The sequence below is a fragment of the Dunckerocampus dactyliophorus genome, chromosome 1 (assembly GCF_027744805.1).
Source record: "Dunckerocampus dactyliophorus isolate RoL2022-P2 chromosome 1, RoL_Ddac_1.1, whole genome shotgun sequence".
Lineage (NCBI taxonomy): Eukaryota > Metazoa > Chordata > Actinopteri > Syngnathiformes > Syngnathidae > Dunckerocampus > Dunckerocampus dactyliophorus.
In genome coordinates, this window is record NC_072819.1 from 5,368,686 (window position 1) to 5,386,851 (window position 18,166).

At 41.9% G+C, this 18,166-nt stretch overlaps 1 protein-coding gene across 1 annotated transcript in view; it reads left to right on the forward strand.

Annotated features, from left to right (window-relative positions):
• Nucleotides 1-18,166, forward strand: part of plxna2 (plexin A2) — a 231,996-nt gene that overhangs the window by 186,928 nt on the left and 26,902 nt on the right. Inside the window, exons 18-22 of the mRNA XM_054783875.1 lie at nucleotides 4,684-4,923; nucleotides 5,720-5,863; nucleotides 7,477-7,711; nucleotides 9,622-9,764; nucleotides 11,511-11,779. Of these exons, the coding sequence (XP_054639850.1) occupies nucleotides 4,684-4,923; nucleotides 5,720-5,863; nucleotides 7,477-7,711; nucleotides 9,622-9,764; nucleotides 11,511-11,779 (1,031 nt within the window). The remainder of the gene's footprint in view (nucleotides 1-4,683; nucleotides 4,924-5,719; nucleotides 5,864-7,476; nucleotides 7,712-9,621; nucleotides 9,765-11,510; nucleotides 11,780-18,166) is intronic.

Here is an 18,166-nt window from a genome sequence, read left to right on the forward strand (position 1 = left end):
TACTGTCATATATTCAGGTCAATACGGGGTAATTCTTTTCTTGGCCTTGTCCGCTGGGCGATAGCTTCTCTCGGAATTCTGATGTAATTTCTGAGGGAATTGCCGCTTGTAGCTGAAGACGACAGCGTTAGAAAACGTCAAATCGGGGACTTTCTGTCGTCGCTTCAGGGGACGACAACAATACAACAATGAAGCAATGTAGTCGTCACCTCATTTCAAGTTTGCTCACAGCCCTGGTTTGCTGTGCAAAAGAGAAGCTCCTGTGCACACAAAGCACGTATGGCGTCGACTACACACAACTACCCTGCATCGATCTCCCCCGACGGGTGCTTCGCCACACACAACAGGTAGAAGGCGTGGTATTTGCTCGCATTCAGCAGCTTTGGTGATATTTGCTTCTAATTAAGTTTCTTCCCCAGAGAAAGAGAGCGAGCAGGCCGGGAATGAAAGCAGATAAAAAACCTCTGTGAGCGGACTCGCTGCTCGGCAATCAATCCTCGCCTCCCCCAACCTCTCTGCGCGATCCTCCACCCCCCACACCCTCTAGAGCTGAGCCAGCGAGGATGGATGGGAGACAGCTCACTCATCTGGGCAAACTGGAGAGAAGTAATAAAAGAGCCATAGCTCGGCCCTCTCGCAGCCTCCAGCTGCGGAGGAGGCAGAGGAGCGAGCGCCTCCATTCTTTTGCGGCCGGTGCTTTTTCACCGGAGCACCGGCGGCTGTTTATTTTTCACTTAATGGAGGCGTCCACGCCGATAGAGATTGATTTAATGACGGGCTGTAAATCATTTTCCCTGCAATGAATGAGGCATGTAAAGACCAAATATGGGCCTAATGGGCTTCCTGCATCTTTCTCGGTCGTTCCACATGTCGGAATTGACCCAAATTGACAATGCACACATCTCAGATTGCATCTCAACACTGTGATTCAACATTTTTATCTCAGATAGAGGCCGGAGGCGGCTATTTACTCACCAAACTCTTATCTGTTGGGTAATTGTTACTTTACCTGTTGCAGTGGGAATAGCACATGTGACTGTCTCACGTTTCTATTGTGCTGTTATTCTTGATTTCTATCTATTATGCAGTGAAGCAGATTAAAAAAAGCGAGAAATCCAATCTAGTTGCGTCTATTCAGTTTTACACTTTGCGGGATGGCTGTAAAACCATCTTTTCTTTGTCATTTAGTTCGGTAGTGGCGTCAACTCGTCCCCATTTGCAGGATGTTGGAGAATAATAATAACTGTTGGATTTTGGAGATGGTTAGAGAATTTGGGAGAGTGTTTACTGCTAGAGAAAGTTGGGGAACGCTAAAGAATGCATAAGAATGTTGAAGAATATAGATGAACGGCAGTGAAAGTTGACAAATGCTGGAGAATATAGAAGGATGTCATAGAATGTTGGAGAATGTTAAGGAATGCCGACGATGACGATGTTGTAGAATTTCATAGACTGTCTGAGCTTGTTGGACAGTTTTGCAGAATGCTTGAGAATATTACATAATATTGACGAGGAGAATGTTGGTGATTGTCGGAGAATCTTTACGAGCGTTGGAGAATGTTGCAAAATTGAGAATTTTGAAGACTGTTGGAGAAATTTGACAATGGTAATTCTTTTTTAATAATCCATTCATCCATTTTCTTTCGCTTACCCGAGGTCGGATTGCGGGGGGAAGCAGCCTAAGCAGGGAAGCCTAGACTTGCCTCTCCCCGGCTACTTCATCCAGCTCCTCTCGGCAGACCCTGAGGTGTTCCCACGCCAGTCTTCCCTAAGGCCTCCTACCGGCCGCACGTGCCCTGAATACCTCCCCAGATGCCCAAGCCACCTCATCTGGTGCCTCCCAATGCGGAGGAGGAGCAGTTCTTCTCAGAGTTTCTCCAAGATGACAGTGCTTCTCACCTTATCTCTAAGGGTCACCCTTCGGAGAAAAGTCATTTCGTCCTTGTGTACCGGCGAGATTGTCCTTTTGGTCATTTTCCAAAGCTCATGATCATATTTAATTGAGAGCTTTGCCTTTCGACTCAGCTCCCTCTTCACCACATCACTGCAGACGCCACACCAATGCGCCTGTTGATCTCGTGTTCCATCCTCCCCTCATTAGTGAACGAGACCCCGAGGTACTCAAACTCCTCCACTTGGGGGCGGGATCTCATCCCCGACCCGGAGATGGCACTAACCCGTTTCCGGGCAAGAACCATGGACTCGGATTTGGAGGTGTTGATTCTCATCCCAGCCGCCTCACACTCGGCTGCGAACCAATCCAGTGAAAGTTGAAGGTCACGGCTCAATGAAGCCAGCAGGACTGATTTTTCGCACACCCGGACGAAGAGGCCCGAAGTCGGCTCGAAGCCAAAGAGGGTTGGTCTTCATGGGTTCATGGGTTCCCCTCCAATGAGCTCACCACTCATAGGAGGGGTCGGGGGCAGAGTGAGTTGGGTGGCAGCCGAAAGCGGGGACCTTGGCGGTTCGACCCTCGGCTGCAGACGCTAGCTCTTGGTACGTTTGTAATGATGTGGGAGAATGTTGCAGAATGTTGAAGGAACGATGAAGAATTTTGCGTGCTGACGAATGTTGCAGAACGCTGTAGAATGTTGAAGGTTGGAGAATGCATAAGAATGTTATAGAACGTTGAAGTACATTGGTGAACTGTAATTCTGGAGAATATTAAGAATGTTAATGTGATGAATGTGATAGAATGTTGGAGAATGTGGAAGAAAGTTAGAGAATGTAGACAAATGGTAATGACGATGCTGTAGAATCAAAGAACGTTGGACAATTTTGCAGAATTCTGCAGAATACTAAAGACTATTGAATGCTGGACAACGCTGCAGAATGTTGAAAATCCGAGAATGTTGGACAATGTTGAAGAATGACAGAGAATGGTAAAGAATATTGAACACTGATAAAGTTTTTGAAATGTTGAAGAAACCTGCAGAATGTTAATGAACGTTGGAGGACTACGCGGAATGTTGAATAGCGTTTGAGAATTTAGCACAATGCTGGATCATATCAGCGGATGTTGGAAAGTGCAGAATGTTGGAGAATGTTAAATTATTGACTGCGGATAGTGAAGAAAAATGTTAGCGAATGTTGGAGAATTTCATAGAATGTTGCAGAATGTTGGAGAATGTTGCCAAACTGAGAATTCTGAAGATTGTTGAACGCTGGATAATGGTAATACTGAAGAATACTGGAGTATTTTGTAGAATGTTGGTGAGCGTTAAAGAATATCTAATTCCGATAAATGTTGAAGAACGTTGGAGAATGTTGCACAACTGAGAATTTAACGTAAATAATGTAAATACTGAATGATGCTGGAGAATTTTGCACAATATTGTCAAGTGTTAGGTGATATTGAAGGCTGATGAATGCCGCAGAATGTTGGAGCATATTGAAAAGAGTTGGACAATGTGAAAGAATGTTGATGATGATGTTATAGGATGTTGGACAATTTTGCAGAATGCTGCGGAATATTAAATAAATTGAAAGACTGTTGCTGACTGTTGAAGAAAGTTTGAGAATGTTGGAAAGAATGACGGAAAACGAATAAAAATAATAAATGCAGGTCAAGCTCATGTTATGGTAAGTTGCACAATGTTACAATATTGACGATGGGTAAGAAAAATGTGGACGAATGTCGGAGAATTTCAAAGAATGTTGCAAAACTGCAAATTTTTAAGATTGTTGGAGAATTAATACCAGAGAATTTTGTAGAATGTTGCAGAGTGTTAAAGAATATCGAATGGGGATGAATGTTGGAGAATGTTGCAGAATGTTGAGGAATGTTGGAAAAAGTTGCAAAAGAGGAGGATTTCGCAGACTGTTGTCAAGTGTTAAATGGCATCAAACACTGATGAATGCCGCAGAATGTTGGAGAATATTGGAAAGAGTTGGAGAATGTTGAAGAATGCATAAGATGAAGCATAACATTTGAATGCTGGAGAATGGTCATGAATGTTACAGAATGTCAAAGAAAGTTAGAGTGTGTGTTAAGGAATGTTGATGGTGATGATGATGTAGGATGTCAGAGAATGTTTTTTGCCGAATGCTTCAGATGATTAAATAACAAATAATATAATAGCGAATAATTGCTGGAGTAGTTGAAAGACTGTTGGAGAATGTTGCAAATGTTGAAAGTATGAGGATGTTGGAGAACGCGGAAGAATGGCATTGAACGCGGGTCAAGTGTATCTCATGTTGAGTTGCAGAATGTTACAATATTGACTATGGATAGGAAAAATTGTGATGAATGTTGTATAATTTCATACAATGTTGGAGAAAGTTGGAGAACGTTGGAAAATGTTCAAGAGAGTTGGAGAATGTTGCACAAGTGATCATTTTGAAGATTGTTGGAGAAAGTTGGATAATGTTAATATTGAATAATAATGGACACATTTGCAGAATGTTAGAGAATTTAGAAGAAAGAATAATAATTCATTTTGAAAGTTGGACAATGTTGCAAAACTGAGAATTCTGCAGAATGCTGTAAAAAGTAGAAGAATGTTAAAGACTATTGTCATATTTTGAATGTTTCAGAATGATGTTTTCTGTTTGAAGTTAGTTGTTTATTTGTTGAGATGGTCACCTCGCCGCAGTTATTTGAGGCCAGGTGTTTATTAGAGCGTAGGCCGCTAATTTGAGCACATGCTGTGTTTTCACTTCTGCATCCTTTGTGCCCTCCAGGTATGCAAAGTGTTGAACACCACCAGCATGCGCTGCTCGGCTCCCTCTCTGGTGGAGGACTACCATCCCGGCCCGGACACGGTCAAGCACGCCGACGAGTTTGGCTTCATCTTCAACAACGTGCAGGCGCTTCTGGTCTACAACAACACTAACCTGCTCTACTACCCCAACCCTTACTTTGAACCTCTCAGCACGACTGGAGTCCTGGAGCAAAAGCCAGGTTCTCCCATCATTCTCAAGGTAGTCTTGAGACTCTGGTGTACATTAGTGGCTCGACGTGTAGATTACTCAGTGACTAAAAAGCCCGCCACTGACTTAAACAAGCGGAAAAATACATGCTGACTGACAATTTTAAAATTCCACTATTGTTATGTTAATATATACACAAGTATTCGTCAAAGTCAACATTTGTTTTATTTTTTTGTGTGTGTGCAAGCAAAACAATGAAGTAGTAGAACATTTTATTGGAAAATATACTGGTAATAATTTGTTACAAAAATATATAGCCAGAAAAAGTTAATAAAAAAATAACAATAAAATTCATGGAATTTAATATAATTAATTGAAAAATGTTATAAAATGCTACATATGTAAAATATGTTTCAAAAATTAAATAAAATTCCAAATAAAAAGTCATTGTTTGTTCCCTATAGTCATATAATTGTTTAAGGTGTAAATAAGTTCTTTACCCTTCAAACAGCGCCACCTGCTGTTTACCACTATAAACTATTCATCTTAGTGTCCATGAATTTTCTTTCCATGTAATGATTTATACCATTTTTGATACAAAGAACAAAATGTACAAGAAGTATTCTCCAGAGTGGAGTCCCTCACGGTTCCTACCTTGAACCCATCTACTTGTGTTCACTCCCTAGAATTTTGCCTTTCATTTCTTTAGAATTTTTAGACCTCAGCTGCACATGCACTTTCTGATAGGCGCTTTGGTTTCCATTTTTGTCCTTTGAGGTCTTACTTTCACTCTGTGGCGCGTTTGATGGTCACGCCTCCTAATTGCGACCCCCTGGTGTACCCACAGGGCAGAAACCTGCTACCCCCGGCCTCAGGGGGAGTGAAGCTTAACTACACGGTGCTGATTGGAGAGACCCCCTGCTCGGTGACCGTGTCCGACAGCCAGCTGCTGTGCGAGCCGCCCAACCTCACCGGACAATACAAAGTCATGGTCAGTGTGGACTCGTCAAACTTTTACTTTCCATCTGTCCTTGCATGGAGAGGGGAGGGTTTCATCTTCATTATACCTTCAAAGTGCATTATTCATGCTGTCATCATTGCTCATTCAGCCGAGGGAAAGGGCTGGAAGGGAGAGTCAGACGCCTGGTGTAAGTGTTTATTAATGTTTTTCCTTTGGAGTGTTTGAGGCTGCATGTGTTTGTGCAACAATCCATTTATTTTTCTTACGTTTTGAAATATTAAAACAGGCAAAGTGTAGGCCTTGCTGTTGAAAACAAACCCAGCAGGCCACTCTGTGAGGCAGCAGAACCACCCAAGTTCTGCTAGCCTGTCACAGAAGATAAATGATGATGACATTGAAGGTGTAATATAATGTCGATAGTGATGGTACAGTCATATATCATGTATTATAATTTGATCTATTAAAAAAGTCATACTATGAGACCGCAGAGATGCGTGATATTTCCTCAATCAAATTAAAAGCAATCGCAGCTCAAATTGAATGTAATATAATTCTATTATAGTTATATATAATGATAATCATTGTGATGACACAATTAAAAAGGCACAAAAGTTAAAGAAAAACTTCTTGGGGGGAATTTTGCCCATCATGCACAATCCTTAGATGAGACATGAACACGTCTTCTGCGCGTTCGGGCGAGTGTGTCGGCATTGAAAGGCTTTTATGGACCGATGGACCGATCACATGCTCTTTCACGGAAATAGGCCCATTTTGATCGGCGGCTGATCGATCGGAGCACCCCTAATACATGGCTTGTTACGTACAGTAGATATATGGAACATTCTGCAACATTTGCTCACATTCCACAAATTGCTGTCAACATTTCCAAACATTGAACAATCCTGAGCATTTTTGCAACATTGTCAAAAATTCTCAGAAATTCAATCTTTAATGTTCTCACCATTCTCCGACATTCCTCAACATTCTGCAACATTCTTCAACTTACAATACAGTTAGAGACGCACGGTAATTTTACATTTAACTCTAGTTTGTGCATTTCTGGAGGTAAGAAGGACTGGGACAAACTTGTATTTGACCAATTGTACCTGTTGATTTGCCCTACTCCAATATCCTGACATTACTACTACCACATCCCTGCTACCTGGAGAACCAGCAAAGTGCACTGTAGTCGGGCACATGCGCCGAGCAGCCGGTGTGACGCATTTGGTGCAATATCCTTCCTCTTAAAGTGAATGTTTGTTAACGAGTGAGCTCAGGGGAAGTTAAGACAGGCAGAGGAAAAAAGGAGCACTTGATTTGCTCACCCGCACATTACGGGTAATCTCGCCTAATCGGTGCATTTATTAAAATTATTAGTTTTCTGAGCTATTTTTCAATGTTATCGGATTTATCGGTGTGACGTTACAATTGCCTCATATCAGCCTGATAATTATTGGTCCAATGATTATCGTGCCCCCCTAAGAATATATTGATGAATGTTGTAGAATGTTTAAAAAAACGTTGAAAAGGTTGCAGAAGGTTAAAATATGTTAAAGAATGTTTAAGTGTTTTGGAGAACGTTGAAGAAAGAGCTCCGCTGGTGTCTCCATCTTCATCCTAAGATCTCAGCTGTTCCGCCACAGGTCCAGGTGGGCGGCCTCCACGTGTCTCCCGGCGCCGTGCACATCATGTCCGACAGCCTGCTCACCCTGCCGGCCATCGTCAGCATCGCCGCCGGCGGGGGGCTCCTCCTCATCATCGTCATCCTCGTCCTCATCGCCTACAAGCGGAAGTCGCGCGAGAACGACCTCACGCTGAAGCGCCTGCAGATGCAAATGGACAACCTGGAGTCACGGGTGGCCCTGGAATGCAAGGAAGGTACGCAGGAGAGCGGAGTGTGATTGATTTACGCTGGTGCGTTCAAGTTGGTGCAACCGTGACATTTGCTCACAGTATGAATTATGAAGACGCTCTACTTCTTCTGAAAGTCTTTGTATACGCGTCCTACAGTAAACAAATCACTGGTGGTCTGCACGCTTTAAATAATGCAATGATAGGATAGTTACATCTAGGCCAGCGTGTCATGCAGTCAACACATGCTCAACTATTCCCAAACATTCATCATTGCAACATGTATGTGTATGTACCCTAAACACTATATTTCTATACATGTGTACAGTACATACACAGTAGGATTTATCATTGAACTCACTATATAGAACATAACATTTACATTTAATAATAATTAGGAGTGCAAGAGAAAGTGGAAAGGAAAACGTAAAACATGTCTACGACCACGTGGTCATTTATGACTAAGTATATTGTACAAAACAGCAGCAACACAACCGGGGTTGTGCCACAAATAAACCACACATGACTTTCACACCAACAAGCTGAGCAGCAACAATTTAAAGCGCTTGCAGAGCTAGATAAAGCTGTCGGTCGCTGGCCACTCGCGATTCTTCACACGCAGCTACTGCCGCGCTGCTGTTTTTAAGGAAAAAACACTCATCAAAGATTGTGTATATGACAGGAGCGATGCTGCTGCTATAAGAAAGTACTGCAAAAAAAAAAAAGGTAGTCATTTTCATTTTCAACCAGTCATCATCCTCTATATGGCAGAAGCGCTGTGCTGTTTTTAAAGACTCACTGCAAAAATGCTAGTCAAAGATCCTTTTTGTGATAGGTGTGCTCTGCTCTTTTTAAGGATCGACTACAAAAAAGAAGCTCGGCTAAGATCATTTATATGACAAGAGTGATCTGCTGTTTTTAAGGATCTACTACAAAAAAAATGCTAGTCAAAGATGCTTTACGTGACAGGAGCGCTCTGCTTTTTTTAAGGCTCTGCTACATGAAAGACTCTAGTCAAAGATCATCTCTCTGAAAAGAGTGATCTGCTGTTTTTAAGGATCGACAGTACTACAGAAAAACACTTTTCAAAGATCCTCTATGGGACAGAAGCACTGTGCTGTTTTTACAGATCAACAGCAAAAATGCCAGTCAAAGATCCTGTATCTGACAGGAGTGCTTTACTATTTTTAAGGACCAATTGCACAAATGCTAGTTAAAGATCCTTTATGTGCCAGGAGAGCTCTGCTGTTTTTACAGATCTACTAAAAAAAAACCAAAAAACCCCTCTAGTCAAAGATCCTCTATGTGACAAAAGTATTAGGTATGGTATAGGAATCTGCTGCAAAATATAAGTGTGTGGGCCGGCTTGATGTCATTCACTGGCCGAGTTTGGCCCATGGGCCGCTAGGTGAACATTCCAGGACTTAAAGAAAGCTTCATCTGCTGAAATTGTAGTCCAGGAAACTTCTTGACTGGATCAGGAACAGCCTTGGGAAAGAGAAGATTAGCAGAGTGGCGCCTCTGGCATGGATTTAGATGGGCACCTCTTTGCCGCAAGGGAACCGAGGCGAGGGCTAAGGCCGGTCAGGATGACTACATGGGGTGGGAGGGGGTGCTGCTCCTGTGATATGTTACCATCAGGGAGTGGAGGGGGCCGCCCAAGGGTGTACAGACAGCCAATTAAGCGGCACTCACCTGCAGCCTCACGCTGAGATGGTCCACACACTGCTGGGGCCAATTTACTGTCTGCCAGATAAAATAGCTGACAATGGGAGGGGGGGCTGTGTGTGTTTTTGTCAAACGTGAAATATTGAGTTTCCTTGGACTTCATCGTAGCTGCTATAGTCAACACCGTGAATATAAGAAGCATATTTGCCCCTTGGGGATCGTACTGACATCCTTTTTTTTTTTTATTTCGCTAACAAATAAAAATCAAGCCTTTGCCGAGCTGCAGACCGACATCAACGAGCTCACCAGCGACCTGGACAGAGCCGGCATCCCGCATCTGGACTACAGGACCTACGCCATGAGGGTGCTCTTCCCCGGCATCGAGGATCATCCCGTCCTCAGAGAGCTGGAGGTAACCACCTCAAACACATCGCAATAAACGCCACCAGCATGGATCACATGACCATTTCATCCACGGGTGCTCCAGTGGGGTGGCTAATCAACCTGGGGAAAATGGTTGTGTCCATTTTCATCCCGGGAACAACTTCGATTTACTTCCCGCTTTGACTTAACCACAGCATCGTAGCAACACTGGCTATTGTTCCAAATCAGTAGGGTTCTTGCATTGGCAGGTAAACTATAAAGTCAAAGGAAAGTGAAGTTTATTATTATTATATTATGTATAATATTAATTAACTTAATTACATTTAGTGAAAAAATATAGATTTTACTGGTATTCCCTTATTATTGTTATTATAAACAATAATAAAACTGAAATACTAACTTAAAAGATAAGTAATACATGAAAAAATAATAAACATAATACATTAACCAAGTAATAAAAATAGATATGGAATGTTAAATACATAAGTAATACATTTGATTTCAAAAGTATACCTGAAAAACTGAAATAATTAATAAAACAAAAGTGAAATAAATAATAAAAACTGAAATAATAAAAAAAAATACAACCATAAATAATAAAATACAAAACAAACTAAGTGAGGAGTTAAAAATAAAATGGGAAAAATAAATAATGCATATAAAAACTGAAATAATTCATAAAAAATACGTAAAGTAAATAATGCAAACTAAAATAATTACATAGAAAAGATTATAGAACAATAAATAATAAAATACAAAACAAAGTGATAAGTTAAAAATAAAATGGGAATAATAAATATAAGTACATATAAATAATACAAAAATGAAATTGTTTTTACATAATACATATGTATTATTATATACTGTGTAATTGTTATTATATTTATATATTTTTATAAAATGTAACAAATATAATAATACTATATATTTATATATTATATTATTATTATTATATTATCTATAATGATACTATAATACTTGTTATATATCTATATCCACAATATTCAATATATTTAAAGAATGATAAATATCAAAAACAAAAAATACAAATAAAAAATCTGTCATCTTAATGACATACTGTGGTATTTTGATAGGATGATCTGAAGACTGTACATGTCTTCCATAATCCATAGGTTTGTATCAAGCCATGTTACATACAGCAAACACACAGTTAGCAGGATCACACAAAAAATACAAAACTGATTTCCACAAATCAGTGGAGGGGTGGAAATTCAAATTTTCGAAAGACCTGGATAATTGTGCACATACTGTTCAATGGAAGCATCCACTTCGAATCGTAATGGAACTGTCCCTCTGTTTACAATCATCAATGAAGCAGGGACCATCTAACAAACCAACAAACAAACACGTTTGTCAACAGTCCCACCTTGGCGGAGGTCTTCTCTTCACCAAAGCCTCCTGGCAGGGTCGGCAGCACGTACTGACTTTGGCCACCGGGATCGTCTTTCTTCTGGACGTTCTTTTGACATTTTGCTGCTGGATGAGGGCGCCATGCTCCTTAACAGACGTTGGTCAATAATTGATTAAGATCTTCTCAGTTACTCCCCACGAGCTCCATGTCTGCTTGCTTGGAGTGAAACTGGAGAATATGAGTAAGGGTTTGGTGCTTCAGGAAAGAAAGGGGGGAAAAAAGTCAAGGTCAGACTGAAAGCTGAAGAGCTTGGCCCCAAAACACATTTGGCTCCTCATGACTGCCATTAATAGTTTCTATTTTTGAACTTATTAGCTAACACATTCATCTCCTCCTCTTCAGGTGTCCGGGAATGGCCAGCAGAACGTGGAGAAGGCCCTCAAGCTCTTTGGCCAGCTCATCAACAACAAAGTCTTCCTGCTCACCTTCATCCGAACTCTGGAGATGCAGCGCTCGTTTTCCATGAGGGACCGCGGCAACGTGGCCTCGCTCATCATGACCGCCTTGCAGGGACGCCTGGAGTACGCCACCGACGTCCTCAAGCACTTGCTATCCGACCTCATCGACCGCAACCTGGAGAGCAAGAACCACCCTAAGCTGCTCCTGCGCAGGTAGGCTAGAACGCTGAAGATGAACCCAAATCTTGTCCTATTTTTATATGCCGTGTCTGGGCCAGTATAGTCAAGATAAAGAATGGTAGACATGGACCCTTTGTGAAGTCACTAACGTCACTGGCTCTGCTCTAATCTTTGTTCTTGTTCACCTCAAGGAGAAATTTCAGGATGAGTCAGTGCAGTTTGTTCACTTCAAAGATTTGGGGAACTTTTCAAGCGTCCAAAACATGATTTTCAGTTATGACGAAGAGCTCATTGACATAATAGTTACATGTTAGGAAATCCCTCATCTAGTGCTTGAATTTGATGTATGACCCGGTACGGTTTGTCGGAATGAGATTTTTCACCTTATCAAGGTCAGTCACCACCAAATGTTAGTAATCGGAGTGGCTCTGTACCAGCGACTGTATGTTTCCACCAAGTTTGAAGATGATGGGATGAAAAATGCAAAAAAAATCTAGTTTTTTTTGTGTGTTGTTTGACATTACTGGACACTTGCGCTTTTCATAGTCCTTTACGCTTTGACCTGAGGAACCGGCTAAAATATGAAGTACTTCGGTGCTGATTTGTGAGTGTGAGAGAAGGAAAAGCAAGGGTTGCAAACACAAACCGATGAAGCGGCATATCATGCCTTCTCATAAGCTGGGGCAATGTAATGAATGGCAGACCGACACGGCCCACTTATTTGCTTGAAAGGACATCAATATTTCCCATATGCTCAGAAAAAACTGCGGCTGATGGACGTAAAGTTGGTGACGCTGCAGCGTAAACTCTTGCATTCTGTCATCTTGCGCCGCATCGCTCTCAATGTCAGCTTCACTTATCCTCCAGGCTTCAGCGCCTTATGAAACATTCACAAGCGCTTCCACTTCTCCTCTTCGGGTCTCCGGTGCATATTGTTTTTTTTCTTTTTCCGAGGGAAGCGCTGTTTTTTTTTTTTTTTTGGTGTTGTTTAAACTTTAAACAGCTACGAGGTCTTTGCATCTTTGTGTCTTCAGCACGTTGGTGGCCCTGAAGCTTCTGGAAGTGGTCTGACGCAAGGAAACGTCCTTGAACCTACAGATCCCGTAGAGTATGTTGTTTACATGACTAATGAGCAGGGAGAGTCAGGGTTATCCCTGCAAAAAAAGGCGTAAAAAGAGTGTAATATGCATGCCAGGCCAGCAGTTGGCGATGTCCCTTTGTACAGAAACACACTCCTCCTCCACATTACCGGCACCCCACCCCCCCACAACCAGCGGTGCCCTGACAACCCACCATGCCCTGCCACCCCAAGCACGGCTCAAGCACGTGCCGCGTACGGACTGCCTCAGCTAGCGGTGTGCAATCAAAAACATGTTAGCTATGGATGAAACGGTGTACAGTTTGCCGATGAACCGTGGTAACCTTTCAGATGGTTATCGTACCCTTTCAAAATGTCATTACCATAAGTATTGTAGTTAATCTTACAATTTCATTAACGTCTGAGAATTTGGTGCACAATCAAAAACATTTTAGCTAGGCATGAAGCGTGTACAGTTTCTCGATAAACCGTGATAGAATTTTAGACGGTTATTGTACCCTTTCAAAATGTAATTATCGTATTTACCGTTATTTAGCGCCTGCGTTCAAAAGAATCAAGTCTTAGATAAAACATGTTACATATTTTATCGATAAACTGTGATAACATTTGATAAGGTTCTCAAACCATTTTATAATCGAATTACTATACTTACCGTGTTTATTCTCTGAGAGTCTGTTATGCAGTCAAAATTTGTTAGCTGTCGCTAAAATGGTGTGCGGTTCATCTATAAACCGCAGTACAATTTCAGGCAGTTATCGCACCAACTCAAAACGTAAAGGTAATAATCTGTCTGAGTCCAGTGCACCATGAAAAAGACGCTAGCTAGGGATTAAACAAAAAGCGGTTTATCGATTAACCTTAAGTCAATGTCCTGCGGTTATGGTGTAGTTTGTAAATGCCATGCGTGCTTTCTGTTACACCGTGTTTAGCGTCTGACAGTCTAGCGCACAATCAAAAAGTTGTGAAAGTGCAAGCATATTTTCAGCAAACTTGAACAATATAATATTGATTGATAACCGTGATCATTTCTCGTCTCAATAATTGTGATGTGGAATTTTCATACCGGTTTTATCTAAGGGGGCAAAAGGCTGCCATCTTGCATGATGCCGCACGTGATGCCTTGTCAGGATAAATAGCAGCTGCTTCATTCTGATGCTAATTTTCCTTGTGTGTCCAAAAAGGCCACACTGACAGCGTTGTAACCGAACAGTAGAAGAAGAAGAAATACTGTCGTCCTTAAAGGCGCATGGTGACAAGTGTCCAGCGTGGATTAAGCTGTTATTTCACGTGACAGCGGGGGCCTCACGCCATTTTATTATGCATTATTTGGGAGCACAGTGGTGCGTAATCCTTAGCCGCTCACTGCCTGGAGGGTCTTTTATGTAGTTTTTATATTTTTTTTCCTAAAGCGTATGTGGGGGATTATCGATTAGACATGGCTGACTGCCGCCTTGACTTTGTCCTCGCCGTCCCCACCGACGCAACAACTCGTATTGGCCACGGAGCTCAGCGACGTTTACACTTTGGCCGCCTTTTGTGTGGCCTTTCTTTAGGTAATATAATGTTGTGCAACAAGAAGACGGGGGAAACACTCTTTTATAAAGCATACAGAACACTGTATTGTGTATTACCAATGAGCATGGTGTTGGAAGCAATGATTGCATGACCATGACGGCAGTTTGAACTCCAAAGTCCGCAGTCTTAAGCGCAGGTCTAAAGCCAGGATAGCTTAAGGTGATGTCAGAGCCGTAACAGAAGCGCGACAGCGTCTATGTTAAAGGGAATGCCGTAATTCCAGGATAGTATCAGAGCTGTAACAAAAGTCTGTGTAAAAGGGAGTGATGTCATTTCAGCTTTTATTTTCTCAAATTCCAAATGTCTGTCAGCACATTTTACATTGTCGGCAAAAGGCAGGACTTCCCACCCCCAATAGAATAGTTTCATGAGCCATAACAGAGGCGGGACAGTGCCTGTGTAAAAGGGAATGCCCTAATTCCAGCATAGTGTGAGACATTTCACAGTTTTCTCCCACCCTGTTGTGTTTGTGGAGTAAGCAATGGTTGCATGTGCACCATGGCGGTTTAAACTGGTTTTGTGCGTCCTGAGAGGCGTATTTGGTCAAATTCCAAACTGGAGTCAGACTCGAGTCACAATTTTGATTACTTTGGATTCGACTTGACAATATCATCAAAGACTTGCAACCTTGACTTGGACTTTGACATCAGTGACTGGGGACTTGACTCGGACTGTAGTCTGATGACTTGAAAATACTTGAGATTTTCAGTGAGTGTGTTGACTAAAATGTGTCCCCATTCCAAGTATTCAACTAACATGATCGTTATTGTGTCATTTCCAGCAAGACAGCACATTTTCCGAGATCAGGCGTGGAGGGGCGCGGGGCCGAGTACGCGTGGAGGTACTGCTGCAGGAGGGTTCGGTTTCGACATTATTGCGGCCCTCAGTCCAATCCTAGGACGTATTTGAATCTCTCACATGCACAGAAAATGCTGCATAGAGGACACACGTTTTAAATAAAAAGGCGTGAAAAAATACTGTATATATTTTACTGTGGCACATTTCCTGCAGCAGTACCTCTGTATTACCAAAGTTGTTTTTTTCTCATCACCTGCTGCGCTCCAATTAATTTACCTTTTGCTTTCGGCATTTTGAAATCTGCATCTGCACACGACCCTGCAGTCTCATGCCCTTTTATGGGCATTGATGGGCTGTTACCTGTGCTAATCACACGTTCATTCGGCTCAACCTTGCACACGCTTGCACTTTACAAGGAGATGGGATTCTTCAATTTAAGAACACAGCTGCGAACTAATCTGAGGTTTAAGAACACAATGATGCAATGATGAATCTGATGTAGCGTTTTCCTAAGAACCCTCTTAAGAACAGCTTACAAGAAAAGCCAAGAAGATTCTTAGGAGGTTATTGGTGAATGAGGCCCATTGACCTTAAAGGTACAACTGTAAATGACATTTGCGGTGCACACTATGTGTTGTGGCGAAAATGGTTTGGAATACATGCAAGCATACAATAATACCGATATCCCCCGAGTTTTACAATCATTGGACAAATTCTCAATGACTTATGTACAGTGTTCCCTCGTTCCTCTACTGGTAGCAGCAGTAAATACAATAACAGACACATACAACAGAGCACCGAATGATCGCTCTAATACACAGAACACAATGCATGTTCATACGCTGTTAAAAAAATATGCAAAATTGCACCAAAAAAAATCCACAAAACAGCGAATCCGCGGAAGGTGAACCGCGATGTAGCGAGGGAACACGTTACAATTATTTGCTAAGTCGGGCCGACGTTTTTGCTTGATGCCGGCCATGTTTGTCTACCAATCTTGCTCATATTTTACATGCATGTGCTTGCCAGTCCACTACAGGTTGGTTGGTTGGTTGGTTGGTTGGTTGGTTGGTTGGTTGGTTTAATTTATTTCGAACACGCATATGTCCGAAAAGGAGTAGGAAGAAGCAGAGCTTATTTAATCCTACCCCCTCTTCGTAGCACATCAATTGCTAATACATGTGTGTACATACAAACACGTGCATACATATATACACACCTACATCTGCACCTACACAAGTACGCACATATTTACATATACAGTATACAGGTACACAAATGCTAAAAAAAAAAAAAGGTATGTCTTAAATTTTGTGATGATCGGGCTAAACACCTTTTCTTTAGCCTTTTGTTCTGGTTCTTTGGACCAGATTGCTATCGGTAAAGTAGTCAGCAATCACTCAATTTAAAAGGTTTTCAATTTGTATTCAAAAAATAAGAGCATATAGCCGTTGCCACACCCCTGTAGAAGGTGAACTTTAAAATGACATTCATACTGTAGTTCATGGCGCCACCCATGACAAACCAGCTCTCGCAGTTCAGCTTCATTTCCAGAAATGACGTCATTGGGTGACACCTATATCAGCTAAAGCTGAGTAAACAAAAACTTCTCGAGGTAGACTGTCGACTTGCTTCAGTATATGTTTCATCAAAGTAGTAGTAATGCCAATACGTGTTGCTCCTGGATGTTCATAGTCTGTGCGTGTTACCGTACTGTTTGGTTTCTTTTCCAAAAGAGGAAGGTATAAGCAAGTGCAGAAAAAGAGAGACAGATGGATGCCCACCTCGAGTTCTGTTCTTTGCAGTGATCATTTCACGGATGACTGCTTTGAAGGAACACCTTTACAAAAATCCTTTGGCTTGAAAGTACGGTATTGAAAAGGGATGCTATTCCGCTGGAATCCCTCCTGCAGCAGTACCTCCACGCCTACTCGGCCTCCACGCCCCTCCACGCCTGATCTCGGAAAAACAAGACAAGAAGAACGAGCTCTACATCAAAGTTGGCACAAGAGAGTGATTCGTGACATGTTGACATAATGTCTTCTAAACACGATTTCACGATAGCGACAAGGCTGCAAAGCATTATACAGTATATGTTATATAAACATCTTTTGAGAGCGATATGTTATTGGGGGGGGGACATACGATCAAACAGGCTATGAGGACCCCTCTACGCTTATTAAGAAGCCGATTTAGAAGCTCCAGAGTAATTTACACTTATCATTCTGTGTTTTGAAGGTGAACAATCATCATCTCCATGCCTTAAGGCTTTAGACCATGTTCTGCAAGTTCTCTATTTCATCTCCAAATGTTCTCGCCCTCGCTCAAATCTTCTCTCTAATCACTGTAAACATCCTCCGTCTCATGCACCGCTACGGTTGTTTACCTGAGTGATATTACCCCGATGATGTCCCTTCCGGAAATGATGCGAGTTCGTCATGGGTGGCGCCATGAACTATAAATGTCATTTTGGCAAATTTACCGTTAGCTTTCAAAAATTGAACAATGTCGAACATTGTTACAAACAATATTGAACATATTTAAGCAAAGTTGATGAATCAACGTCAGGGACCCTTTAAGCCTGTGTGCCCGGAAAGCTAAAGCCAAGTCTGTGTTAAAGTGAGAGTGACGCTGGTGTGACTGTGTGTCATTTTCCCTGAGTCATATCTTAAGTGTTGTGCAACTCTGATTGTACTAGGTGAGTGTGTGTGTGTGGGGGGGGGGGGGGGGGGGGGGGGTCTTGAAGGCTCCTATGAGAAGTTATTAAACTGACAACCTCTTAGCTATTAGACTGTATCATATCTGACGCACCATAACGTTACAGTGTGTCTTTGAATTGTATGAGAAATTTCAAGTCAGTCCGACTTACGCGGTATAACAACAGCGGCACCATGTGGTGTGTTTGTCAGAACAATAATAGCACAGACAACACATTTTATGATGACTTT